Source organism: Simochromis diagramma, unplaced genomic scaffold (assembly GCF_900408965.1).
Source record: "Simochromis diagramma unplaced genomic scaffold, fSimDia1.1 OVJJ01000516.1, whole genome shotgun sequence".
Lineage (NCBI taxonomy): Eukaryota > Metazoa > Chordata > Actinopteri > Cichliformes > Cichlidae > Simochromis > Simochromis diagramma.
Genome location: NW_024386938.1, coordinates 1,851,256 through 1,878,463, shown reverse-complemented (window position 1 = coordinate 1,878,463; position 27,208 = coordinate 1,851,256). Strand labels below are relative to the sequence as shown.

General features: G+C 40.3%; 1 protein-coding gene and 1 long non-coding RNA gene across 4 annotated transcripts in view; one reads left to right on the top strand and one right to left on the bottom strand.

The window, feature by feature from the left end:
• Positions 1–3,858: 3,858 nt before the first annotated feature.
• The window catches only part of LOC120736874, a 34,477-nt gene continuing 11,127 nt past the window's right edge, over positions 3,859–27,208 (top strand). For 2 of the 3 annotated variants that reach the window (XM_040037239.1, XM_040037238.1), the window contains exons 1-8: positions 3,859–3,984; positions 21,652–21,717; positions 22,030–22,086; positions 22,395–22,460; positions 22,565–22,663; positions 22,763–22,856; positions 23,102–23,158; positions 24,156–24,188. In XM_040037239.1, the coding sequence (XP_039893173.1) occupies positions 3,907–3,984; positions 21,652–21,717; positions 22,030–22,086; positions 22,395–22,460; positions 22,565–22,663; positions 22,763–22,856; positions 23,102–23,158; positions 24,156–24,188 (550 nt within the window). In that variant the 5' untranslated portion in view covers positions 3,859–3,906. Of the gene's footprint in view, positions 3,985–21,651; positions 21,718–22,029; positions 22,090–22,394; positions 22,461–22,564; positions 22,664–22,762; positions 22,857–23,101; positions 23,159–24,155; positions 24,189–27,208 lie in introns of all 3 variants that reach the window. The other variant, XM_040037237.1, reaches the window with a different exon arrangement.
• LOC120736882 lies at positions 21,101–21,880 on the bottom strand. Its single transcript, XR_005696631.1, has 2 exons — positions 21,622–21,880; positions 21,101–21,138 (listed from the first exon to the last, which is right to left on the bottom strand). It is a non-coding gene; the product is annotated as an uncharacterized LOC120736882 (long non-coding RNA).

Sequence of the window (27,208 nt, the reverse complement as noted above, 5' to 3'; positions counted from 1 at the left end):
GCAGTATTCTACCATATGTAAACTTATATCATTAAAAGATTATACTGACTACTAAGTACAATTTTCCATTGACATTATTATAAATTATTATAGATCGTTTCGAGATTAAAGCCATAAATCTATTTCGAGAAAAAAACCTGAACGATTACGGTTGTTGTTTCAAGACAAACTGCCACGGGTGATATAACCTCTGAGTTAGTGAAATCATACTTCAGAATCAGTTTTGGTGACAAGGACATTTCTCTTTCAGCACATAAGCACATTGTGGTGATCAATATGGTGCAGAGAGCTGCGTCTGGTCAGAAGGGAAAACAGCAAACTTAGAAGAGTGGATTTGTATGAAATGTCATGTTCAGGTCGTGATCCTATAGCAGGGTTGGGCAATTCCAGGCCTCGAGGGCCGGTGTCCTGCAGGTTTTAAATCTCACCTTGGGTCAACACACCTGAATTAAATGATTCATTCGTTACCAGGCCTCTGGAGAACTTCAGGACATGTTGGCTGTGTCCCAATTCAGGGTCTGCACACTTGAAGTACGCGCACTACGCGTACTACGTACGGTGCGTACTATAAGTACGAGAAGTGCGGAAGTGAGAGGCTTGTGAAATGGGACGGTCTAGCCTTCGTCGCGCTGTTCAGGTTGCCTAGCAACCATGATACTAACTATGAGAAACATTACATACAGCTTTGTGTGACAGAAATGAAGGAGAAAAATGTTTTGTTGGTCATTCATTTTTGTCATGACATCACTGTGATTAGTTGAGTATCTGAGGCTGAGACCACAGGACTGTAAACATGATTGTTGGGCTTCATTTCTGTAACGAACAGTTATTTCAAGATTAGTTAGTAAATAACAATTAGTTAATGTTGTTCATGAGACTAAAATCATCTCACTGTGGTAATGTAAATATAATATGGACAATATTATAGTATTGTCAGATTATAATGAGATATATGTGTGTGTGTGTGTAAAGGCTATACAACCAAGTTAACGCTGAAAGTACAGACATCACTAATGTCACACAACTTTGCCGACATGTGGCCAACAGTAATGTTTTATTGTTCTTCGTTATTGAACATTCGCACATAAATAAGTGACATCATATTCAGTACTTACTTTTGACAGTTCACTCTTCGGCCGCTCCCTTCTGCCGTATTTTGCGGCAAAATTATCCACACCCACCACCGCGCTATGAATTGTGGGATATATGGGACCACGAAGCGTGCACCGGACCAGGCTTGATATTTGGGGAAATCGACGGCGCATTTGGAGTATGCATTTGAAGTACACTTCGAATTTGAAGTACACCGTCGTCGCGTGGCGGTGACGTAATTGCACTTAAAATGCGTACTTCAAGCGTGCAGACCCTGGCTGTATCCCAATTCAGGGTCTGCAGCCTTAAAGGCCGCATTTTAAGGCCGATTACGTCACAGCGACGCGACGAAGGCTGTCCCAATTCGAAGGCTGCTCGAAATGCGGCCCTCAAATGCGTCCTTCATTTCCCTGAATTTTAAGGACGTGGTGGCGTAGACTTCATGGCCCAATATATCCCAGAATGCATAGCGCGGCGGTGGGTGTGGATAATTTTGCCGAAAAAAACGGCGGACCCTGAATTGGGACACAGCCATTGAGGAGCTAATTTAGCCATTTAAATCAGCTGTGTTGGATCAAGGACACATCTAAAACCTGCAGGCCCTCAAGGCCTGGAGTTGCCCACCCCTGTCCTATAGGAACAGTGATCGGATTAAAAAGCGATGAAATGCAGCCATGTAAACATTCCGATCGTCCACAACTTCCGCATTACTTTTGTGCAGGGGCGGAGCGTGGGGGTGGCTTACTGGGCTTAAGCCCGGGTTGTTTTGTCAGAAGCCCGGGGTATTTTGGAGTGTAATTTTTTCATAGTTAGATGCCTGGCTGACAACTGTATAAAACAAAAAGTACACACAATATTCGAAGCACATAGTGCACACTGTGGGAATTTACGACTGTGCGTGAATCCCCCCTGATATTGGTATGATCCGAGCTCAGGCACTAAGCGACTGAGCAAGGGGGCGGGGCAGCTGCTGCCTGTGAGTGCGCTGTTGGAGAGACGGAGCCAGCCATACTAAGGAGAGCTTAAGTTTGACCAGGTACCAAAGCAAATCATTCGTACCGTACAAATAATGTAAATATGACGGTGAATCACGAAAGATGGATATTAAACTGATCACTTGACCATTATTACCTTACTCGCTCTTCAAGTGAATCAACAAATGGCGAAATGAAAAGCCGAACAACAACAATGCTGTTTCTTTAAAGAGTCTCAGCTTACATGTGTGTTTATTTCATATTTTCAGTTGTTTCCCTCCACGGCTAAATAAATCGGTTTCAGTAATGCACTGATATACAAGAATGGACATTAGAGGCTTCTTTCAAAGAAAAAACTCTGGTAGTATTTTATATATTATGCTTTGTATGTTGTTCAGTATATTTCTATGCAAAACAAGAGGAACTTCACTACACAGCAGTATAGTCACAGTTGAAACCAGATATTTACAATCACTTTATGGAAAACACAAGAACATTGTTTTACTGTATAACATCAATTTAGAGTAAACTTGTTTTGTTTTGGTTAAATAAATATTGAAATATATTTTGAATTAGTTAAATGTCAGAATAAAGAGAGACAGAGCTTCTATTTTTATCACTTTCATCAAATTTAGGAGCACATATACACTAAGTTTATTGTTAATTAATAAGAAACTCCAGACGATTCCATTCTGAGCTGAAGAAGCTTCTGATTGGTTAGTAGAGTCCATGTGAGTAAATTGGTGGCACAGCTGTGGATGCATATAAGGCAAAACACAGAGCCTGTTTCTTTGACATGGGAACATCAAGAGATGTCAACAAAACACCAGAAAAAGAATCGTGGAGCTCCATAAGTGTGGCTCAGTTTGAATACAATTTGGTGCCATTTACAATTAAGAAATACAGACAGTTTCTCTCTTTACTCTTAAAGTTAACAAATATGTTTTTTATATTTATCAATCTAAAAAAAATAAACATTTAGTCTGATTTGATGTTACAATTAAAAAAGTGTTTTGATCTGAAGAGTTTGTAAATATCTGGTTTCACCTGTATATTTGATGATTGTCAGCACAAAGAGGGAGAGAGAGGAACAGAGAGGGAGAGAGAGAGAGATGGAGGATGAGGACAGAACAGAGATGAACAAGAGCAGGTGAGACACACATGTTAGTCAAATGGTTGTTTACCAAAAGTATCACCGTATCACAGGTCCTCATGTATCTCGTACCTAGTGTTTCTTTTTAGGTTTGCTATTTTTCAAATTCTATATTTATTAAGTTTTGCAGGCTTGTTTGCACAACAAGGCTAAATAATTATATAAACTTTTCTCAATCTAAATAGTGGACTTTGGTAGAATTAAAAAATAAGTGTAGTGCAGGTCTATGATGATTTTTAGTGCTACTATCATCTAGTTCTGATTCTGGTTCTGTCTTGGTTAAGTCCTCAGTAGTCCTGATTTTGAACTGTTTTAGTCCTGTTTTAATTCTGGATCAGTTCTGGGTCTGGTTGAATTGGGGTTTAGTCCTCGTGTCTTGATACAGCCCCGACTTTGTTCTGCCTTGCTGCTTAATTAAAAAACTAGTTTAAGGTGTCCTGCACATGTGATATATTTTTTCCCCTATATGAAGTCATTCTTTTTTGAACAAAACTCAAAACAGAGCCAATTAATCTTTCAGTCATTTCTAACCCCCCCCCCCCCCCAAAGAAAATCCCACATGCATACTACCCTTTAGGGCTAAGCCCAGGGTGTTTCAAATGTCTGGCTCCGCCTCTGCTTTTGTGACAAAAATAATTCATAATTCAATTTAAATAGGCCCCGGGTAATAGTCTGGAAACTCCGGCGATGACGACATGCAACACTACAAAAGCTGAAGCTGAAAGTGAAAGTAAAGATGCCAGAACGAATCAGCATCTCTCCAAGGTAGGCAGCAAAGAGCATTCTTCATTCTAACTGTGTGTTCAGTGTGTGTCGCTGAAATTGGGTCATCTTTAGCTTTTCTGCGAAATCGGTGTTGCGCGTGTTCAGTTAACTGGACATAGAAATGTGGCTGAGCAGTAGCGCTGTGACGCCTGTCAAAGTATCTTGTGCGCAGTGTGACGAGCGAAAATAATGTGAAATTTGTGCAAAGTTGGTTCAGGCATATAATGTGTGCGCTGTGAGCAGAGCGCGTTTTCAGAATAAAGACCATGCTTGAGTTCTAGGTCAGCTGTTATCTGTCGATACACGCACACATCCGAGGGGGTAAATCAGAAACAATCATCCGACTTCAGAGTGTTTTAATCCCGTCGCCGTTCACCGTTAACGATCGAAACACGTACAAAGAGCGGATTCGTGGGTATCATGCCTGCATGACCAGTAGCGGTTTTTGATACGGGCGGTGGCCCAGGGGTGCATCGTGGTGGAGGGCCAGCGCATTTTAGGAATGGCATAGGCACCGATCGGTTTTCTATCGGCCTTTTGCTGGGAGTAAGGGCGCCCTCCGTTTGCGAGGTGCGCCTGCTGCTTGCGGCACAGGGAGGAGAAGGCGGGGTGGCGGGGGAGTCTGGCTGGCTGGAGCAGCATCTAATAACCAACTCGCAAAATAAAAACAAACCAACAAACACGAAAACGCCAGACATCATGATGCAGACTTATAATTTGCACCGATGTTTTTTCGAAATTCTATACGCGAAAAGTGAGCGCGAGAGCTCTCGGTGCGCCTGCTTGCTGAAGTCAAAGTAAACTTTATTGTCATCTCCGCTACAGACAGTCCAGCATATAGAGACGAGACGACGAGGCTCCAGTTACAGCGGTGCAAGTAAACAAACAATAAATATAAGAAGAGTAAGAAAATAAATATACACTTTAAGACCAGGGGTAAAGGGATCCATAACAATTTAAAATTTATAATTTACAGTTTGATGATTTAAAGTCTCACACACAACCCGTCGAAAGGGGAGGGGCCGGCTGCTTCCAAATAGAGCACATTTCATTCATAATATTGTCAATCCAAGCCCATTATGTATTCATGATTTCAAGGGTATAGATTTGGTTTTGGCATTGGTGGGGACGGATGATTCAACCACCGAACCCTGCCCGGTTTCTTTTTTCCCCCCTTTGTCTTTGCTTCTTGATAAAAGGAGAAATATACTTGCCTACATATGCTATTCTACCTGCTTTTAAACCATTTAAAATCACAATTCATAGTTTTATATGTGAATTATATAATGTTAAATTACTATTAAACAAATGACTATTTCAGGCTTTAGTTCAATTCAGCCATATTCCATATAAATCAGGTATAAAAATAGCTTCAAATACAGTCATGACAATAAAAGAATATGACTTTAAGGACTTATCAACATTACTTCAGTTACACCAACATCTCTTATTAGCACTAAGGGAACACTGAATGACCTGCTGGGTTTTGTCCATAAAACTACTCATCTCAGATTACTACAAACTAAAAGATCTCTCAGCAAAATTATGCAACATTTTAGGCACTATTGCCCCGATCAAATCAGTGAGCTGGGATCTTTTATTCCAAACATGAACTACTGTTACAGCTACTGGTGTCCCACACAACAACTCAATGTCCACTATGTGAAGGGGCCACACACATGCCTCCTCCTCTCGTTAACTGAGATGAACTGCTGGCATATTGGTTTTACATCTATACTGTCCAGCCTCTCCTGGTGGACATACAGCAGCATTGTTTAATCTCATTCGAGTCATTGTTAACCTTACCCATCTTTTTAGTCTTCTGAGAGCACTGAAGCTTCTTTCAGCCTCAGTACCTGCGTTTTATCCTCAGATTAAAAGTATTATTCTGTGAACGATCAAGTCATCATCCAATTTCACCTGTGATCTTGTGTCACCATTACTCTCTGAGCCTTTGTGTTGGTTGGAATATTTGCAAAATCATGACTACCTCATGACATTTTGTCTCAAAAATTAACCCTATGAATATGTCAGCACCATTAGGATGAAATTATTGTGTCACCAACATTTAACGCTAGACATATAATTTTAACAGCCTCTGTAAACTAATATCCTGGCTGCTCGAGGCTGCCGTTTTCTCTGACAGTTTCAATCAAAATTAGAAACTGCTGCTCTGAGACTGAGAGAACTGATAGTGCTGCCTGTTGTGCAGTTAGTTTCCAAAACACGTTATCCATGGTTACATACAGTTTTAGACTGATGTGGGCCAAAGCCTAGCACAGCCTGTAACGTTATTATGACGGACACATTTTATGAGTGAACTTGGCTTTTAAGTGACTGACAGGTTTCTTTGAAAAATACTTTCTTATATCCAGGTTCTTCCTCTTTGCTGCCGTCTTCCTCTCCTCCTCGCAGCGCAGGCTTGCCGCTGCTAAAACTAAACAGAGCTCTCTGAAAGGCTCAGCCAATCACATTGGCCATATTTGTCACATGACGTAGGACCCCAGTAGAGGACGTAATTTAACTCTTTCTGCACCGCTGGGTGAATGAGACGCTGACACGGGTTTGTTTTTCTTTACTCGAAGAGATCAAATTATTGGTGGGGACAATTCAATAATCGCTGGATATTGGTGGGGACATGTCCCTTCCGTCCATGCCAAATCTACGCCCTTGCATGATTTGAATCCTGGGTTGAGCGAAATCCCAGAAATAAAGACAAAGCGAATCTGTGAACTAAGGTGTAGGAAAGAAAAGTTCAAAGCCATCAGGTGCTCCGTTTAGAAAAAAGAGAAAAGAAGAGGAGGAGAAACGAGCAACAGATACAGGTAAGCAGATGTGTGATTGGATAATGGCAGGTCATCCTGAAACAATGAGAATCAGAATAATTTATTAATCCCTAAGGAAATTATGTGGGTTACAGTTGCTCCAAGAAGAAATGGAAAAAATAGCAACAGTAACAGACTAAACTCCAAACAATACATTATGATACACAGTTTAATATTAATTAGTCATTGTCAGTTGTTGATTTGTCCTGTTCTCATTGTATGACGAATTATGATGGCTGTTTGGTAGCCGTTTGCATACAATGCATACTCTCTCTCTCTCTTCACATGTGTGTGTGCTTCTCTGGTGAAATTCAGTATGGTTCCGACAACAGTTTTATGTTAATTTACAACCCTTAATATGTTTTATGTATGTGGGTCTGTGTGTGTGTGTCTTTGTGTGCGTGTGTGTGTGTGTGTGGGGGGGGGATGTCAGATGGAGTGTTCACCCAGGGCGCCAAACAGGCTAGGACCGCCACTGTGCATGACTATTGCCTTCGGCGTGAGCTACATACGTGGCGAACTTGGTCACCAGCATTCATGCTTCTTTTGCATGTTTCTCGCGTTAGACCAGTCAGCTTGGGGTCATGTCCACGCTTTTAAGGCAGTAAAATCCTGGGAACTCACCCATGTTTGTCCCGCGACTTTCCCCACGTCCTTCTGGGGGCTGTAGCTCAGGTGGCAGAGCAGGTCAGCCACTAATCAGAAGGTCGGTGGTTCGATCCCAGGCTGCCTCCTGGCTGCATGCCAAATATCCTTGGGCAAGATACTAACCCCGTGTTTGCCTACTGGTGGTGGTCAGAGGGCCCGGTGGCACCAGTGTCCGGCAGCCTCGCCTCTGTCAGTGCGCCGTCTGCAATGTAGCTTGCCATCGCCAGTGTGTGAATGGGTGAATGACTGAATGTAGTGTGAAGCGCTTTGGGGTCCTTAGGGACTAGAAAAGCGCTATACAAATGCAGGCCATTTACCATTCTGCCTTCTGATCGTTTCACCTGTCTTCCTCGAGGAATTTGCTGACAGCTTTGAGTCCTCAATGTCGAGGCAATGATTAACAATCACTGTGTCATTCACAAACAGCACACACACAGCTTTTCTTCCTGTTAATCTAAAGCCTTGTGGGAAGTAACTCCTGCTGTTTACAGAGAGCTCTGTTGTATAACGTGCTAAGCGCAAGACTCCACGACTACTCTGTGTGGATTTATTCGATTATCTGTTTTCATTTCAGCTATGCAGTGACCCCATGACTACAAACATTGCCACGCAACACTAAGCCTGAGCTGTAAAAGAAGCTGCTGTTTTCTGTTTGTCCTTCGTTTGGTTCTTTTTATTCCCCAACTTTGCTTTTTTCTAACTCTCAAGTAAACAATTCCACAGAGAGAAGGATTGCAAACTGTGAAACAGCAGTTAGAGAATAAAATGTGATGCAACCCAACAAAGGACATGGAAAAGATGATCTGATGTTCACTCTGAAAAGTGAAACGTATTAAAAGTGCTATAGAATTTCTTCCTAGTGAGCATCTCAGTTACATTTAAACATTTTAACTTTTTACCAAGTAAGATTTCAAAACAAAGCGCAACAATTGTGAAACAAAAGTTTGATTTAAAAATTCCGTCCCAGGTACATTTCTAGGTGACAATAAGGATTCTTCAGCTGACCTGTTGCTTGTTTAGGAACAAAAGTTTATGTGATGATCGAAACCAAAATTGGGACTAATCTTTGCCTGTTACTGATCTGATTTACACAACAGACATGTTGTTGTTTAATAATAATGTTGATAACTAGAGCATGTCTCAAAACCATCTGGATAGTGTCAAGTTTACCGCACTATAACATCAGCTCTTCCTGTAACTACAGTCTGGGAACATAGCAGGCAGATGCTTGAGAGGAATGCTATCCTGGAGGACTCTATCTGCTCAGCAGTCCGGGTCTGCTTTTTCCTTTTTTTTTTTTTTTGTTTCATCACACCTTAAATGTGTGACTTGTTAAAAGGTGTGCATGGCAGGCAGGCTTTTCTTCTACTGTTTTCTTCTACTTCTACTGTAATAGATGCAGTGCGTGTGTTTTAGCATCGTCTTACTATTTTTGTGCTATATTCAAGAGGCGTCATCTGGATAGGAGCAGATGTTGCTTTAAAACAGGGTTGGGAAGCTCCAGGCCTCAAGGCTGGGGTCCTGCAGGGTTTTAGATATATCTTGAACACAGCTGATTTAAATGGCTAAATTACATCATCAACATGTCTTGAAGTTGAAAGAAATTTAAAATTTAGATTTTTTATTTTAAATGAGCTTTGGCTCAGAGAAAATGACAGTGTTTCAAACATCCTCAATGCAGATGCGGATCACACAGTGAACAGAGTTCACAGATAGTGATCTCTCAAAGTGTGGTGCTGAGCCCATGCACTGATATCCATTACAGGATCAACTAATTTTCAGACTTTTGGCTGAGTGTTTCGATTAGATGTACTGTAGATGATGAGATTCTGCCAGTCTTTACGTCTGAGAAGCTGTGCATTGCTCGGTGTTTTGAAGGAAGGCTCAGAGGAGGTTGGAGATTGTTACCATCATTAGAGATGGGTATCGTTTAGGTTTTATCCGATACCGGTACTTTTGAAACGGTGCTGGTGCTTAAACGGTGCTCGAATCGGTGCTTAAAGAATCAAGAACACAAACGTTGTCCTAAAACCTCTCATGTTTAGCTGTTTTTTGTAAAAAGATAACAATGTTAGCCTTTTCTGCAGCTATAGGGCATATATGGTATCACTCTTGGCTGGAAGCAGTGCTTAATCATTGAAAAAAAAAACACCAACTTTATCCAAAAACCTCTCATGTTTAACTGTTTCCCACTTTTTCTTCGGTCATTTTAGCCTTTTTGGCCAGGTTGAAGGGAGTATCTGCCATCAAACAAGAAGACAGCCGCATGTAACTACGACGGTGTTTGCTAGTTCACCTTACATGCATTAATTTAATAAAGTGGATTTTTAATCCTCCTGCTGGGTCCCATCATGGCGGTGTTTGGGAACGTCTCATAAGGTCTGTGAGGAAGGTGTTAAATTCCATTTTGAAAGGGCAGAATTTCGATGAAGAAGGCCTTTGTACGGTTCTTTGTGAGGCAGAGGCTATTGTGAACAGTAGACAAATAACCAAAGCCTCTACTGATCCTAATGATTTGGAGGCCTTGACTCCTAACCATCTGTTTCTGCTTATGACCAAGCCATTGATACCACCAGGAGTGTTTCAGAAGGGGGACGTGTATGGACGACGTCGATGGAGGCAAGTACAATACATGTCTGACCTGTTCTGGAAGCGCTGGGTTAAGGAGTACCTGCCCCAGCTTCAAGAGCGTCAGAAGTGGCAGAGAATCGGACGGAACTTCATTCCTGGGGATGTGGTTATTGTGGTCGATGATTCTGCGCCTCATAACTCTTGGGTGACTGGAAGGATTGTGGAAGCAATTTCTGACAGTAAAGGACTTGTACGTCAGGTTCGTGTTAAAACAAAGACTGGTTGTTTGGACAGGCCGATCACTAAAGTGTGTCTTCTACAGGAAGCAGAAGAGTCATGAAGATTGACTTTTTCAAATATCTATTTGTATTAATGTGTATTTGTTTATTTTGAATTAAAATTCTATCTTTGAATGTTTGATAAGGGATAGATCATGTTTCTCAATATGTCTCCTACATGGTAAGTATGATGTAATTATTGCTCTAAAATAATTAGGGGCCGGTATGTAGGAGCCATATGAGTTGTTCCTTTTTGACTAAGTGGGTTGGTTTAAATGGACTCACTGTATTGGTGCACGGGTGTGGGGCGTGTCTCATGGGTGTGGTAGATGATAAATGTGGTTGCACTCACCTGCTCACCGCACCTGATGTTGATGAGCAGAAAGGTAGGGTGAGCATGAGGCAAAACTTTCTGTTGACCGCAGCTTGAATGATTTTGATGTATTTTGACTGGAACTTGATGGTTTATGTATATTTGTGCACTAATTGATGCCATAGGCCAAACTGTGAGTTGGCATTGTAATTAGTGCAGTTATTGGTGAGTTGCAGTTATTTGTTTGTGCAATCTGTGCATTTGTTTAATAGTTAATCCCATGTGCTGATTTATATATTGGACAGTTGCATGTGGAATAAAAGGAGCAAATGGTACAGAAGTGTATTTTATCCGTTTATTGTTGTGAGTCATCTGTGTCCTCATGTTTAGCCTGCCGCGGCCATTGGTTGGAGGAGCCGCAACACTACATATGAAATATGGTTAATTCAAAACAAGAACGTTAACTAAGAAAATGGACAAATGGTGTTCTCATCCACTTTGTCACAATGAGATTTGAAAATCATTGTATTTTGCCTTTAGATTTATTAACAACATTGGATTTGGGTTTGTATCTATAATCGTTATTAATAATAATTTAAATGATAAAATAATGGAGGAAACAAACTGTGTGGAGTGCAGAAACAATAAAGATAGACTTTAGTCAAAACCCTGACAGTGAGGAAATTTGCAGCACAGACGGATCAGTGATACTAAATAAAACAAACACATTAACATGTGGTGCTGTGGATCACTGTAATGAATGCCTTTGATCTGTCATTACTTTGTAAGCAGTGATTTATCAGCACAGAGACAGATGTCAGAGCTAATTAACACTTTTGAAGTGGGAGCAATGGATCACTTTATTATACTGAGAAAACTACAAGTAACCAGTATTTTCACAACAGCAGCATGATGAAGTCCAGGTGCTGGTTTTCCAGTGTGTGCGTCTGATTCCCCAAAGCTGACTCGGAGCTGTAACACCATCCATGGCTGCAGTATGGAACAGATGTGGGTGTGTCATCTCCCAGAGGAGTCCAAATCGTCATCAAACAGCCCTACAGACACAAAAACGTGAAAATATAAACAACCAGACTATCAGCAGAGATTTAACTACTTCAAGACCTCTGTGAAAATCATTTACAGTATATATCACAGAATTTAAGGCCTTTATAATCAGAGCATACAGAGAAAAGTACTAAACTGAATCAATTTCAGTTTTCATTTCTCATGATGTATATTGTATAATTAAATTTCATTATCTGTGTCTTTACCACACATTTGCCACACAGGTGTAGATACTGTAGGTTCAGTGAATGCTTACATTGCACTGATTAGAATATACTGGACATTCAAAGCTAAGATTCAGCGCACCGTGTTAGAGGCTGGGATTTGATGAATTCATCATATATACAACCTTTGATCATCGTTTATGTCCAGTTGAGAATGAATCTGTGCACTCGCATATTAAATGAACTGAAATCAGTAGTGTGATCTCCAGTCTTGATATATTAAATGTGAGAACTGACAGATGTTGTTTTAATCAGCCTGTCTCAGTTGTTTTAACTCTTAAGTATCACAAAGTAATGTGGTAACATCTGGACTGACGAGTTTACTGTCAGCATTTTAATCACTAGTTTAAAGGCTGTAGGCTGCAGCTGTTGCTCTAACACTGTATAAATGTAACAGGCCTCAGTGCTGGTTCTAATAGTGTGAGCCTCTTCCAGCTTTATTTGTGAAGAGCACAGCAGCTTAGAGAACACGTAGCGAGCTCGTACAGCTGCGACGTAAAACTTTCATGAGCTAAGATGACCTTAAAATAACGGGGCTACGTGCGGTGATGCTAGCGTTAGCCATGTTAGCACGTTACCTTCACAGGTGGTCAGACTGCATAAACAGGCACTCAGTCAGAGGTTGTGCTCTTCGTTTCGCTGCAGGGTCCCTTCATTCTTCACATATCCGTGTCGAGCCAAGTGTAAATCCCGAGGCTGAACGGCCTTTGTACAAGCACACACGCTTCTTAGCAGGGCGAAGCTATGAGCTAGAAAAATCCAGGCTGGCAGACAGCCTGTGTCTGACCAACCAATCAGAGCTCCTTGAGTAGCTCCTTTGAATAGCAGCAGGATTTTTAAAATGAAGTTGTTAATCCAACTGCTAATCCACATGTTAATCCCTGAGCGAACAGGAAAGGGAAATGGATTTTGAAATGCAGTTTATTAAAGTGCAATTCAAAAAAGGTTTTTGAAATGAAGACTTAAAAAGCATTTTAAAAATCAGTTTATTAAATTGGAATTCAAAAATGAATTTACAAATGCAGATTTTATTCTACAATTCATTATTTAAGCACAATTTTTTTTTATTTCGATGCGCGTGGCTCTTGTGGTCCTCCATACCAGCTCAATAGGGGACCCGGGGTTTAAGGCTCATTAGAGCCACCGAGAACATCGGACTCCCGGAACATTGTTTTCAGACCTCCGTGATCTTTCGCTACTTGGGTTAAGCACAATATATAAGTCACAAAAATGTTATTGTTTGGCTTTTTTCAGTGTTTTATTTGTCCTTGATTAAATCGGTTTTGCTGAAATTAAAGTTCCAGTTTTCACACAGCTGAATAAACGTCAAACAGAAAACTGATTGAACTGAAGTGTGAGATGGACTCCAATGTCCTGTTATATTTTAGGGAGCAAGGAGCAGATGGCTGCGTTTAATAAACTCCTAAAGGCTGAACGGTTCCATTTCATAGCCTCACACTTCCGGTCCTCTTGGTCTTCGGACAACCCGGATGCTGCGGCCCCTGAATTGGGACACAGCCTATGGGAATTCATAGTCAGTGTTATTGTAGCTAGATCCGCCCTGAGATGGTATGCTGGGAGGGTAAGAAGGCCTCAGATATTGACTGTGTCATCTTAGCTTGTTTTTAATCTCTCGTGTTTATTAACTGCTGACATTACAGTCAGTGGCGGTCCTTGCCTGTTTGGCACCCTGGTGAACACTCCCTTCCTCCTTTTCTTCTCTTTAATATTCTTGATAATTATTTATAATCACCTCTGTTAATCCTTGATATTCATAACTGAGATATCTGTATATATTAGTGCTATTTCTTAAATGTCTAAAACCTGTAACATAATATAATGTTTGGACTTTAGTCTGTTACTGTTACTATTTTTACAATTCCTTCTTGGACCAAGTGTAACCCATATAATTTCTTTAGGGATTAATAAAATGTTCTGATTGTTTCAGGATGACCTGCCATTATCCAATCACACATCTGCTTACCTGTATCTTTTGCTCGTTTCCTCCTCTTTTCTTTTTTCTAAACTGAGCACCTGATGGCTTTGAACTTTTCTTGTCCATCTTCCATTGATTTTAATTTTGCACTCCAGTATGAACACAAATCCCCCAACCCGAGGATCACCACAACCAATGTTCCCTCTAAGCTGCGCACATGCGCAATTGCGCGCTGCTGACACGTCTCTGCGCACAGAAATTCTGCATTGTGCACAAAAAAAAAATCTAACCTGAATTGAAATTAAAATTAATACTTTAACGATTCTGTTTTGCTGTGTTACTCAGTAAGTGACTGGCTGCTCCCATATGGGAACGATGCCACCCACTGGCGTGCACAGATAGAGACGAGGTGGTGCTGAAGCACTTGTCCTTTTGCCCTCAGTCCAAAAAAGTGCCCTTTTGAAAGACGTGATTTTTTTTTTTTTTTTAAAGCTGCGCGATTTTAAAAGGTGTGAAAATAATGGCTTGATTTGTGCCCCTTCTTCAAAGACACCCGAACCCTGTCGCTTTTTCACTGTCACCGTGTCACGTGAACACGCTTGCAGTTCATTTGTTGTGAGGCGTGTAGTAGCGGCATGACATAGGACTACTTGGAGTAGGCATAGTAGGCTAACTATAGCGACTGGGAGCCACGGCGGACAACACGGCAGCTCTTTCCCTTCCCAACCAGTCAGGTAACCCATGAATCGAGTGAAATTATTCTGTTTGCCCTCTAAGACCAACCTGCAATTGTTTTGTTGTGAAGTAGCCTGTCAGAAACTGCACATGACAAACTTTGCCAGCTTGCCCCCTCCATCCATCCATATGGATAAACAAAAAAACGACACATTTAAAATGTAACCTAAACCATTTAGGCAACCCCCACTCTCCATCAATTCCGACCTTTTTGCATACACTATTGAAAATATCACGTTATGCTATAGGCTACATGCCGTTAGGCAGAGGGCTCTTTTGAGCCCATTTTTCGTTACAAATTTTAGGATGATCTCACGGAAATCTGTGAATAAATACAAAGTTTTCAAACTGAAGTCAGTGACGGGAAGACATCACACTTTTTAGAGATGGAACTGCAGAAAAACCTAAAACCTTGACATGATTATGAATAATAGAATTATGGACGTTTCTCCGTTTTTGTGGATTAGCCTTTCCATAACTAACGTCAACTACTGTCCTACTTTGGTAAGATTGAAATTAATGTCTTTGACTGTCTTTAGTAGGTGTCTCCTGTGAGAAAGTTAGAACACCGTCCAACTGTCTAAAGATGCAGTCTTTAGCCTAACTGGTTGTTACTGACTCAGCGATGCTCGCAGACATTTACGCACTGTGTTGTGACCTGATTGTGACAGAACAGTGACGTTGTTATTGGTAGTTTGAAGGGTACGGTGTTGGGGGTGGTGCATGTTAAAAGTTTTGAGAAGCACTGGTTAGACATGTTAATTTTTTTTGGTGTAACATATTGGCAACATTAACACATTAATTTGCTAAAGGAAAAATAGGCAGTTCCCAATTGCCTGTGAAAACGACCATTCTGCCCTGTTCTTGTAATGACCACAGTCAGTCTTATTCGTTCTCATACATTTTGGTCTATTTATTTACTAATTTCAGCAAGCATAATGCCTAGGAAAGAGAGGCTGAGAAAGGAGAAAGAAAGGGATCTACAACAGGCAGCCCAGGGAAGCAGTTCTCTGCTCTCCTGGATGAAAGCAAAGGAAAATGAAGATGAAAGGTCAGAGTCAAGGGCAGAGTCAGGTTCTATTTTAATGTTTTAATGTAACCTGCTCCTTGCAGTTAATTCTATTGAAAAATCTTAAAAGCTGTTCACACTTAGTTTTTAATGAACTTAATCAGCAGGCATTGAGCTAACTATTATTTTGTACCTACGAAAGTTATTTCTATGTTACAAGACTTGCAGTATGGGTTATTATTAAAACTATCTGTTTAAGCTTATTATTATGATAAATAATAATACTGTTATTATTATTATTGTTCCATTGTAGTCAGTCACAGCAGGGAAGCAGCTCTATGCCATCTACCAGCATTGCAGAAGAGGGAGATATAGAAACAGATGAAGCCGCGACCAATGCAGCAACAGGTTCAGTTAGGCCTACAGACACTGATGTAGTGCTCTCTGAAGACCACAATGAGGAAGAACAGATCGATCACATAATGTCAAAGTTAGCAGCTTTACAATACCCAACAGATCCAACACACATCCATACATTTAAAATAAAGCGCAATGACAGATACGTTTCAATGTGCTGCAATGTGGGCCCATGTCAGCCTGATATACAGTACCTTACCCAAAAACTGAGGGGAGATCATTCCAAAAACAGTGGTTTTCTGCTAATGTGTGGCTGGAATACTCACCCACTGCTAATTCAATGCATTGTTTTAGTTGTCGGCTTTTCCTCTCGGATGAAAAATATAAAAGCAGAACAGCCTGGACAACTGATGGCATCAGAAAGTGGAGTACTGCTCTTGAAAAAATCAAACAACACTCCAGCGCAGAGATGCACATGACAAGCATGGTTAGATGGATCAATTTCCAGAAAAAGGCCCTTCAGTCTGCATTTGATGTTTCAGACGTAAAAGGGGTGGAAGTTAGAGAGCGAGAGAGGCAGACAAACAAAGAAATCCTGACAAGATTAATTGACCTAACAGTGTATCTTGGACGTCAGGGACAAGCATTCCGAGGTCATGATGAGAGTGAGTCCAGTGATAACCGTGGCAATTTTCGTGAATTAGTCAATGTATTTTCCTGCTACGATAGTGTGCTGAAAATGCATTTGGAAAAAATTGCCACAGTTAAAGCCACCAAGACAAGGCCCCAGGTGTCACTGCTTTCCAACAGAAGTCAAAATGACATCATTGCAGCACTAGGAACTTACATCAGGAAGGAGATACAACGTGAAATAAAAGAGGCTGAAATGTATTCCATTCTACTTGATGAAACCTCTGATGTTTCACACAAAGAGCAAGTGTCATTTGTTGTGCGATATTTTCATCATATGCAAATAAAGGAGAGATTCATCGAAGTGTGCAATGTTGATACAACTACAGGCCAGGAGCTGGAGAATACAGTGTTCTTGCTTCTGCAAAAGAATGGCCTAGAGATGAAGAACATGTATGGTCAAGGCTATGATGGAGCAGCCAACATGAGTGGCATGTATAAAGGTCTCCAAGCTAGAATCCGTGCACACAATGAGAAGGCCCTCTATGTGCACTGCAAAGCCCATTGCCTCAATTTGGTACTAGTGGAGGCATCAAAGTCCAGCAAGCATTTTGTGACATTTTTCAACTTGGTGGAGAAATTGTATGCCTTTTGCTCAGGCTCCCCAAAGCGTCATGCTGCCTTGGTCAAATTTCAGGAGTCTCTCTTTCCTGGACAGCGTGTTATGGAGCTCCAGTAGCTGTCAGATACTCGATGGGCTTGCAGGGAAAAAGCACTGAAGGCACTTCAGATAAATTTGAAAGCCATTTTGATGCTCCTTGATGACATCAGTGACAGTGACCCACCTAACCTGGCCCAAGGTGATGCTCAGATGTACAGAAATGCCATTAATTTTATGTTCATTCTCTGCATGGAAATCACCACACCAGTATTCGAAGTCACTGCTTTGGCATCAGATTCTCTGCAGGAAGAAGGGTTGGACCATTCCACTGCCTACAAGGTAATTGATGGTGTGCTTCACACATTGCAAACCATGAGGTCTGAGGAGAAATTTGGAGAGATATTTAGATGTGCATCAGAGAAGGCAGAGAGTTTCAACATTCCAGTACCTACCGTGGTGCCTGGTCAGGAGAGAAAGCGGAAAGTTCCAGTGCGTTTCCAACACAGCACCACAGTGTCTCAAGTAGGTGCTCAGTTTGAGTCAGTGGAGGCATATTTCAGGAGTGGTGTATATTTCACCTTTCTGGACATCATGACTGGGGAACTGAACAGGAGGTTCAAAGGGGACAATACTGGAAGCCCAACGGCCAGAATCATTCAGTCCTTCCAGCCCTTAACTGTGCATGCTAACTGGGTAGGCCCACCAAACCCAGAAGCCATTGAAGCTGTCCACATCCTCTGTGAATTCTATGGAGAAGATGAGGACCAGCTCAAAACAGAATTAAAGGTCTTCCACTCCAGCTTTAGTTCAAAAGACCTCAGAGAAATATTTCTGATACTGAGGGAAAACAATGGCCAGCTGATCTTTCCTGCCTTTGTCAAAATGATTCAGATCTACGCAACACTACCAGTGACAACTGCGACAGTTGAAAGATCCTTTTCAAAGCTAAAAATAAACTAAGAAGTTTGTGTGGAGAAGAAAGGTTGTCTGATCTCCTCTTGTTGGCCATTGAGAAAGATGTGGAGATCAATTACAACGAGGTCATCAACATCTACAAAGACATGGCACCAAGAAGGATGCTTCTTTAGAGCAGTACACTCCATTTAATGGACACTTGAGAATATGTATGTATATAGTTTAGAGTTGGATACAGATTTTATCTTTTTGTGGTGTGATTTTTGATTTTTAGAGAATGTTTTGAAATAAAAGTCAAATTGCATTTAACCTGTGCGATTTTTTTATTATAAAAAGAAAAGGTTTTCCACATATGCAAAAAGTGCCCTTTTTTCCCCCTGGAGCACTTGCCCCCCAAAATGTCTGTGCACGCCACTGATGCCACCTTATCCCATAGTCCAGCCAATAATGCGATTCACATTCGTATATACACAGCCAATCAACGTGGTTGACAGGCTATGACAGCGTCCTTATGTGCTGACACCGGTGTTTTAGCGAGCAAAGCGGCTGATGTGGAGTGAAGCAATGTTAATGACAACGTGTACAACCATTGGAGATGTGAGCAGGACAGATGGAACAACCGATGGGAAAAAGTGTGAACTTTACACCAGTTTTTAAATTGTGTTGATAGGCCATGTAAAACCAGAGTTATGATAAAAAAAAATATGCGATGTTTGGTTTTTCTTCCTGAATACTGTTGTTGTTTATATTTACTGCGGGAAGAAACGGTTAAATCTGCGTTTTATAAGAGAAAAGGCTCGAAAGCCTGTGAGCAAAAACAAACCCCACCCCCTCTTCCTTTCCTATTCGTCCAAGAAAGTACCATGTCGACCAATCAAAAAATGATATTGGCATTTAGCAACGTGGCATTTAGTTGTTTAGGAAGGGGGGAAGTTTTAGGAGTGACGGCGTGTTTGAGATGTGAGAGATTTGCGACGTTAAGCGCAAATCTTGTGTAGTTAGTGTGTAGTGTAGTCAATAGTGTTGTGTGTGTGTGTCAGAACAATGAGGCGACTGCTGAATGTTACAGGTGTTACAGCAGTGATACATCTCCTGTTGTCAGGCCTGCAGGTATCAGGCTGATGTTCTCCTTCATCTCATAGTGGACAGAAATTATTTTTTGGAGCGGCACAAATAATTTGTGTGGCATCAGATTTGATGCAGAACAGCTGATTGTTCTGTAAATAGTTTGAAATGTTTATTTAAAAACGCCTTGGCTGCATTTAAAAAAAAAAAATAGCTGCAAAAAACTTTGTTTGCCAAACTTAGTTACTTTTTTGAAGAAGTAACTATATAATTAATTGCCCAACATTGGTCAGTATTTACTGTATTTTGCAGACAGAGTTACAGACTCTCTTCCAGACCACAGACTCATTATACAAGTCAGAGCTTTATAAAAAAAAAAAAAGAAAGAAAGAAAGAAAAGAAAATTGTTTTCAAAATTGGAGTTCAAGTTATTTTTACTTCCAATAGTGTTAACATGCTACACAGGTCATGAACAAGATTTTTATTTTTATTTTTTTTATAATTTTCATTGTAAGTGGGGCTAAAGCAGTTAATTAAAAGTAGTCTAACATAAATGTAAATGCTGTAATTTGATTATTTTAATAAACCATGAAACTTCGATGGATTCGATGCCGGCGTGACCACAGTGCACATGTCTGATGTCGCTCACAGCGGTCCAAGGGACGCTCAGGGAGTTTGTGTGTTCACTCACACACGTGAAAAATTAGAGGGAACATTGACCACAACATAACCTAACAGACCTGCACCTTAGTTCACAGATATGTTTTGTCTAGGGTTTATTTCTGGGATTTCGCACAACCCAGGATTCAAGTCAAGACAGGTTGTGTGTGAGACTTTAAATCATCAAACTGTAAATTATAAATTTTAAATTGTTATTGATCCCTTTACCTCTAGTCCTGAAGTGTATATTTATTTTGTTATTCTTCTTATATTTATTGTTCTTTTACTTGCACTGCTGTAACTGGAGCCTCGTCGTCTCGTCTCTATATACTGGACTGTCTGTAGCGGAGATGACAAAGTTTACTTTGACTTCAGCAGCGAGCAGGCGCACCGAGGGCTCTCGCGCTCACTTTTCGCGTATAGAATATCGAAGAAACATCAGTGCAAATTATAAGTCTGTATCATGATGTCTGGTGTTTTCATGTTTGGTTTGTTTTTATTTTGTTTTATTTTGCGGGTTGGTCAGCCACATGGAGGATCCCCCGCCGCCCCGCCCTCTCCTCCATGTGCAGCAGGCGCACCTCGCAGAGGGCGCCCTTACTCCCCGCAAATGAGCTATAGAAAACCATCATGCCATCCCCAAGATGCGCTGGCATGATGTCAGGGCAGCATGAGTATGAGCAACTTTTTTTTTTTTTTTTTTTTTTTTTTTTTTTTTTTTTTGGCGATGCCCGTGATGCCGCCCCCCCACCATGATGCCGCCCTGGGCAACCGCCCAATGTCGCCCATATCAAAACCCGCTACTGATTACGGTTAACTTTCATGAAATCAGCATCCTCAAAGGCAGTTGGTTTGCATAATGGATTTTGTATGGCGCATCAAATCCTATTCATTCTCTCAACGACTTTCTAAATGGAAGTCGTTTAAAATGTGAACTCGCGGGGCGTGCATTTGCAAACCACTGGCCAGGGAAACAAGTTTTATGATTAAACAAAACCAGTGGGTCTCGTTTACTAATGGTTGTAGAAAGGGAATGGTTTGATGATTATCTCAGTTATTCTTATTGCCGTCTGTCTAACTACCAATGAGGCAGCAACTTTTCCAGTAATGAAATCCACTGAGTCGATTCCTGCAGACATTCCCTTCTTAATTTTACTCTTATGTGGGTGTACACAAAGATCTGTTACTACAGCCATATGGTGTTTGTAATCAGGTTTTGTTTTGTTTTTTAAATCTTCTGTGTGTCTGTGTCCATAATATACCTTTCTTGTCATGGTCTCCGTGCCTGCCCGGTCGGCCCCACAAGGCTACAATTGCTGTTTTTGTTCCCTCCCTCTCTGCCTGGACGGAGCTCACTGTGGGCTCCTGCCCTTGGCCCACACACACACCTGACAACACTCACCCATCATCACCGGGAGCACTATTTGAGGCTGGAACACAGATCCTCTCGTCGCTGGATGATTGTACCCCTAACGTTAGTGTTCTCACAGCTCTTGTGCTTCATATTCGTGATTAGTTGGTGACCAGCCTTCTCGTCTGCCTCAGATCTCCCCCCGGGACCTGCGACCTCCCTGCTGCGGGAACGTGTGTGAGTGTGAGCGAAGAAGACGTGAGCGAGTTATCCTGTGATTCCCCCGGAGTTTTGGATCCCTTCACTGTACATATATTGCACTGGCACTGTAAATAAACTACACCTTGGAGATACCTTACCGCTCTGCGTTTGAATCCCTGTACCAGATCGTGACATTTCTCCTGCTTTTTTTGTTTCACTGTAGTTTGCAAAGATCACAGAGGGCATCATGACGTCACACGGCTGTTTTCTCTGCCTGTTGCTTTTAAGTGTGAGTGTTCTCTTTGCAGTTTTACTCTATTTGCTTTTATATAAGTGCTGTAAAATGTGGTCTTGGTGATCCGAACTTAATAGTTTCGAGAGGCGCGCGAATGTTTTTAGTTTTAATGTTTTGTTGATTACTGTAACTTCTGGTTTTATTAAAAAGCTATGAGACCTAAAGTACTCATTAGTAATTTTTTTGGTAGCCTGTCCTCCTTAAATTTACATCTGCATTAGTTTAGTTTATATAGTGTTATACAAGTTATGTTCATCATATGGTGGTAATTCTGTCCGTCTAATTAAACAACCTTTTGTCTACCAGGTAATCCCGATCGAGCCATCAGAAGCAGGTTGTATGGACCACTTCACAAAAAAAGGATTGGTAAGAAAAAACATGTTCTTTTCCCTAATTATTATAATTTCTTAATAGGCTGATCTCTAATGCTGGATGACAAGGCTGCTAAGATAAAAGGTAATATGAGGATGATATAAATCCGATTTGGGTTTTGGGATCAGGCTTTTGACAACCTGCAGCCCTCTGGGAGCCTCTAACCCCAGCAGATTTGTGTGTTTGTATATTTAACTCTCTTTGGACATGTTGCAGTTTTAGTTGTGATGATCACTCACTAATAATAAACAAATATATAACTAATGATGTCTTTTGCTTCTTTACCATCTCTCTGTACTTGGAAGGCAAACGCATCAAGTGAGCTGCCAGAGAATATTCCTGTCAAAATAATGAACAAGTCTGAGGTAACTTTGTGAAACGTTGTTTTAAAAACTAGAAAATGTATTTAAGTTTATGTTGGAGTGACTTATATTTGGTTAATGATAAATGTGCCCTTCTTTCATTGCAGGACATCATTGTATGTAGTTTAATGGAAGCCGAAGACTGTGATAACAAAAAAGAAAATACCTGCTTTCTACGGGAGTGTTTTAAGGACGAGAATAACATGGCAAGGAAAAAAAATCTCTTCTTCTTCAAGTTTTGTTTGTTTTTTCCTGCTCAGGTTAAACAAGGATTATATCTGATAAACATGTTGTTTGTCCTGCAGGACTATAAACCGCCATGTAACGAGGCGGATGAGAACATCAGTGTCCCTTTCTACCACTTCATGTGCTTGACAAATATAGCCAAGCATCTACGAGGTATCGCCTCATTTTGATACTTGTCTAACATTCAGCTGTGGTTAATTTAAAGACTTGCTGCTTGAATGTCTTTGTGAGAAGCAACACTGTGACACCGACTGTTGTAACGAGCTTAGACGTTTTAGAAATTCAGAGAAAGAAAAGGAGCAGGTCTTCCTCAAACCGTAAAATGTGGATCTCCTACAATAAACCTAAAATGAACTTCTGGTTCTTACTGCTAATGTTTTTCTTCTTTTTCACCAAAGATAAAACAAATGGAGGATCACAAAAACCCACTGCAGAAGACGTCTGTAAAGTGTACGGTAAGTACACACACACAGGTCTGGGTATGGTCACTGATTTCTATGACCGATTCGATTCCCATTCACAAGGTTTCAATTCGATTTCAATCGGGGAAATTTTTGCCTCAGACAGTCAGAAATATTATAATTCTGATCACGTATCACTACTGACACTTGTGAGACTTTATCAAAGGTGTAACCATCACAGCAGATGCCTTTGTAGTAACTGAGGATGAAACAGAAAAAACATGAAGGTGATTTTCCTGGCCTGTTGTGGGTTTTTTTTTTTTTTTTTTTTTTTTTTTTTTTTTAAATAGCAGATAACCCTAAAAATATTCTGCAGTTGAAACTGAACTCAGCATATGAACATTACCTGATGCTGCTGAGCAAAGTTAGAGGTGTTATCAGAGACATAGCTAAGAGATTTGCAATTTGGTATAATTTTAAAAAGTTTACATTTCTTTAAACTTTCTTGTCACAGGTAATTTTTGAACAAACAAAACAGCAGTGCAGTGCTGTACACAACAGTAGACTAGTGCATAATAAGCAAGCAAATAATGCAGAAAACAGAAATTTGAGATGGGAAACTGTCCTCGAAGTACACAGACGATGTTTATCAAATGTGAAGCGTAGTTTTGATCTTCTTTTGCTGCTGGTTCAGTGAACTTTGGTTGGAGAGTGATGAAACCTGCAGCATCAGAATCTGTGACATGTCGGGTTTCAGCCCCGACAGCGTGTCTGCGTTCGTGCCGTCGGATGAGAAAGCCGACATCTCACAATTCTGATGCGTCGGGTCGGCGCTTTGTATTTACGTCATTGTAAGCATGTGTGTCCATGCTGCTATTGTGTCTGCCAGTGTGGAGATGTGTGTACAGGTACTGAAACCTACATCCACATTTTCTGTTGTGTTGTTTTGGTTTTAAACAATGTGTGACTGGGATGTTTTACAGTGTGTTGACTTTAAAATTCACAACTTTGCTTGTCTCCATATTTTTCTCTTTTTTTCTTTTTTGTTTAGAAAAAGTGTGTAAGCGAGATTCTCCCAACCCAGGTAGGAAACACATTTTATTTATTAATGCTGAAACAGTGCATGTGTGTGTTTTGCTTCTAGCTGATGTCAGATCCTAGAAATTTACTTTAAAAAAAAAAAAAAATTCCTAAAAATACCCAGTTGACCATCATACAGCGATAAACTTTATATTTGATCAAGATTAGCCATTAAAAGCAGAAAAACAACGACAACAAAGTGTGTTCTCCGTGTTTGACTGAACAAGAAATTTCTTTTCATTTCTAAAAGAGGATGCACACACATACAGTGCGACTTATATTTTCCATTTTATTGGAAAAGATGAATATTTGTTTTTCTATTTTGGAAATTGCCGTTTAGCAGATGGAAAAAAAAAATGACATTTTTTTTCAGTGCTTGGCAGCTGCTGCTGTCTTTCTATTCTTTGCCCAAAAATGAGATTAAAAGCAGTCAGACTCCATCCAATGGAGGTTGTTGGGTCTAAACTCAGACCCTGCTGTATCCAGGACTTATTCCCGTGAAAAAAAACAAAACAAGGCAAAAGCGATCGATCGTTTCACTTGCACTTTCTGATTAGGTGCCCCAAATCTGGCCTCCTCTCGCTGCTTTTTATTGAGAAACAGTTCACACAAAACACATCACAGCAAAGCAACGCCCACGTGGTTCTAAGACAAGGCATTGTGTGTGTGTATGTGTGTACTTCTGTGTGTGTGTGTGTGTGTGTGAGGGGGACAGTGGAATTCTTTCATCAGAGTTGGCAAGCATAAAAATGACAACGTATAACAATTCACGCTAACAGAGGTATATTCAAGAAAAATGTTTAAAGAAACCTAAGTTTTTTATTTTATTTTGTTTTTGTTTTATGTAAATATTCTGACTTTTAAAGAAACTTTGAGTTTCACACATGGACGAAATACATATTTGATCATATTTCCTAAGCTTTATCTGTTAAGATTAACATTTTGAAACATTTCAGTATTTTGCAAGTAAGCTTTTCTGTGTTTTGAGCTAGAGAACACCAAACTGTTGTAAAGCAGCTAAATAAACATTTTGTAATAGAAAATTTACAAATAGTCATTTGTAAAACGGTGTCATGTTTTAAATGTACTGGTCAGTGTGCAGCCCTTCACAGAAAGGTCCTCTGTGTGGTCCCTACAGACGGGTACACAGGAAAATCTCAGGCAGTTTCTGAAGTTCTCACACCAACCTGTTATATCACCCAGTGATTTAGAATTTTAATAATTAATTTGGAAACTGTCTGAAATTTCCCCCAAAATGTATTTTTATGACCACTAACATAATTAATGTATGACAAACTCTAAATACTTAAGTTTTCTGTACCTTTAAAATCCCTGTGATTACATTTATTAAACCACCTTAAATTTATTATGTTTACTCAATCCACCACCAACATCAGCAGCAAAAACGACAACACCAACAGCCTGTACTACTACAACACCAACCACAGAAGCACTGACAGAGGCGAGGCTGCCGGACACTGGCGCCACCGGGCCCTCTGACCACCACCAGTAGGCGACGGGTGAAGTGTCTTGCCCAAGGACACAACGACCGAGACTGTCCAAGCCCGGGGCTTGAACCGACAACCTTCCGATTACAAGGCGAACTCCCAACTCTTGAGCCATGATCGCCCATAATGTTTTCTTCTTCATTTTTAAAAGATATTTTCCTGAATTTTGCTAATGAAATTACTTTATTTGAAAGTCTCTTTAATCTGAAAGACCAGCAGTTTCATACCTTATGCACTTTTTTTCACTGCCCCTGTCAGCACCAGAAATTTGCTATGCAAAACTCTATGCTGCACCAATCTGTTGTGTTGTCATTCTTGATTGTTGGAATGTCTCAAAGTTTAAAAACAACAACAATAAAAATTCTGACTATCAAACACTGCTGAAAAAAATTTAGCAATATGATTTTTTCCTTAAGATCACAAAGGGGAAGATTTTTGTTGGAAATTTATACTGACAAGAACTGGATAATGTGTCAGGAATGAATGGACAACCTACAGAGGGCTGAATTCAAAGTAGGCCTGAAAATCAAAGTAAAATATGATACAGCAGTCTGTTTTGCTGAAATTTCATTGCAGCACCATTGATTGAATCTTTATTTTGAACATGTTGAAAAAGTACAACAAAATAGAATTAAAAGAGACAAATGAACAAAGGAAAATGAGTAGCCACAACTCCAAATAACTTTCATGTTCAAAAAGGAGCAGGAAGAAGCATAAGCTTATTTAATCCCACCCCTTTTCCACTATCTAGTATCAATAGACTACAGAAATACCTCCTTGCAATTTCATTGTGTGTGTGTGTGTGAGTGTGAGAGAGAGAGAGAGAGAGAGAGAGAGACGCACGCACATGAAAATATTAGACAAGAACACCCTATCAAATCTCTACCTTTTCCCTGTACCCTGTAAAAACCATATCCTTAAACCGCTTTTTAAACTGCACCATGCTTGGACATTGCTTCATATCTTTACTTGGTCTGTTCCACAGCTTCACTCCACACACAGAGATGCAGAAACTTTTTAATGTTGTAAGGATACGAGGATGTTTTAAATTTAATTCCCCCCTCAAATTGTATCCCCGTTCCCTTTTAGAAAACATTTTTAGAATATTGTCAGGAAGCAGGTTATTTATTGCTTTATATATAATTTGTGCAGTGAGAAAATGAACCAGATCTGTGAATTTTAGAATTTTTGATTTTAAGAATAGTGGATTTGTATGATCTCTGTAACCAGTTGTATGGATTATCCTTATGGCCCTTTTTTGCAATATAAAGATTGATGATAGCGAACATTTGTAAGTATTGCCCCACACCTCTGCACAGTAATTCAAATACGGTGCAATCAGGGAACAATGGAGAATGTGGAGTGATTTGTGGTCCAGAATGTGTTTTACTTTACTCAAGATTGAGACACTTCTTGAAATTTTGTTATGTATAGGATTTATATGAGACTTCCAGTTTAATTTATCATCTATAATCACACCAAGAAACTTATGTTCAAGTACTCCTTCAATTTCCAC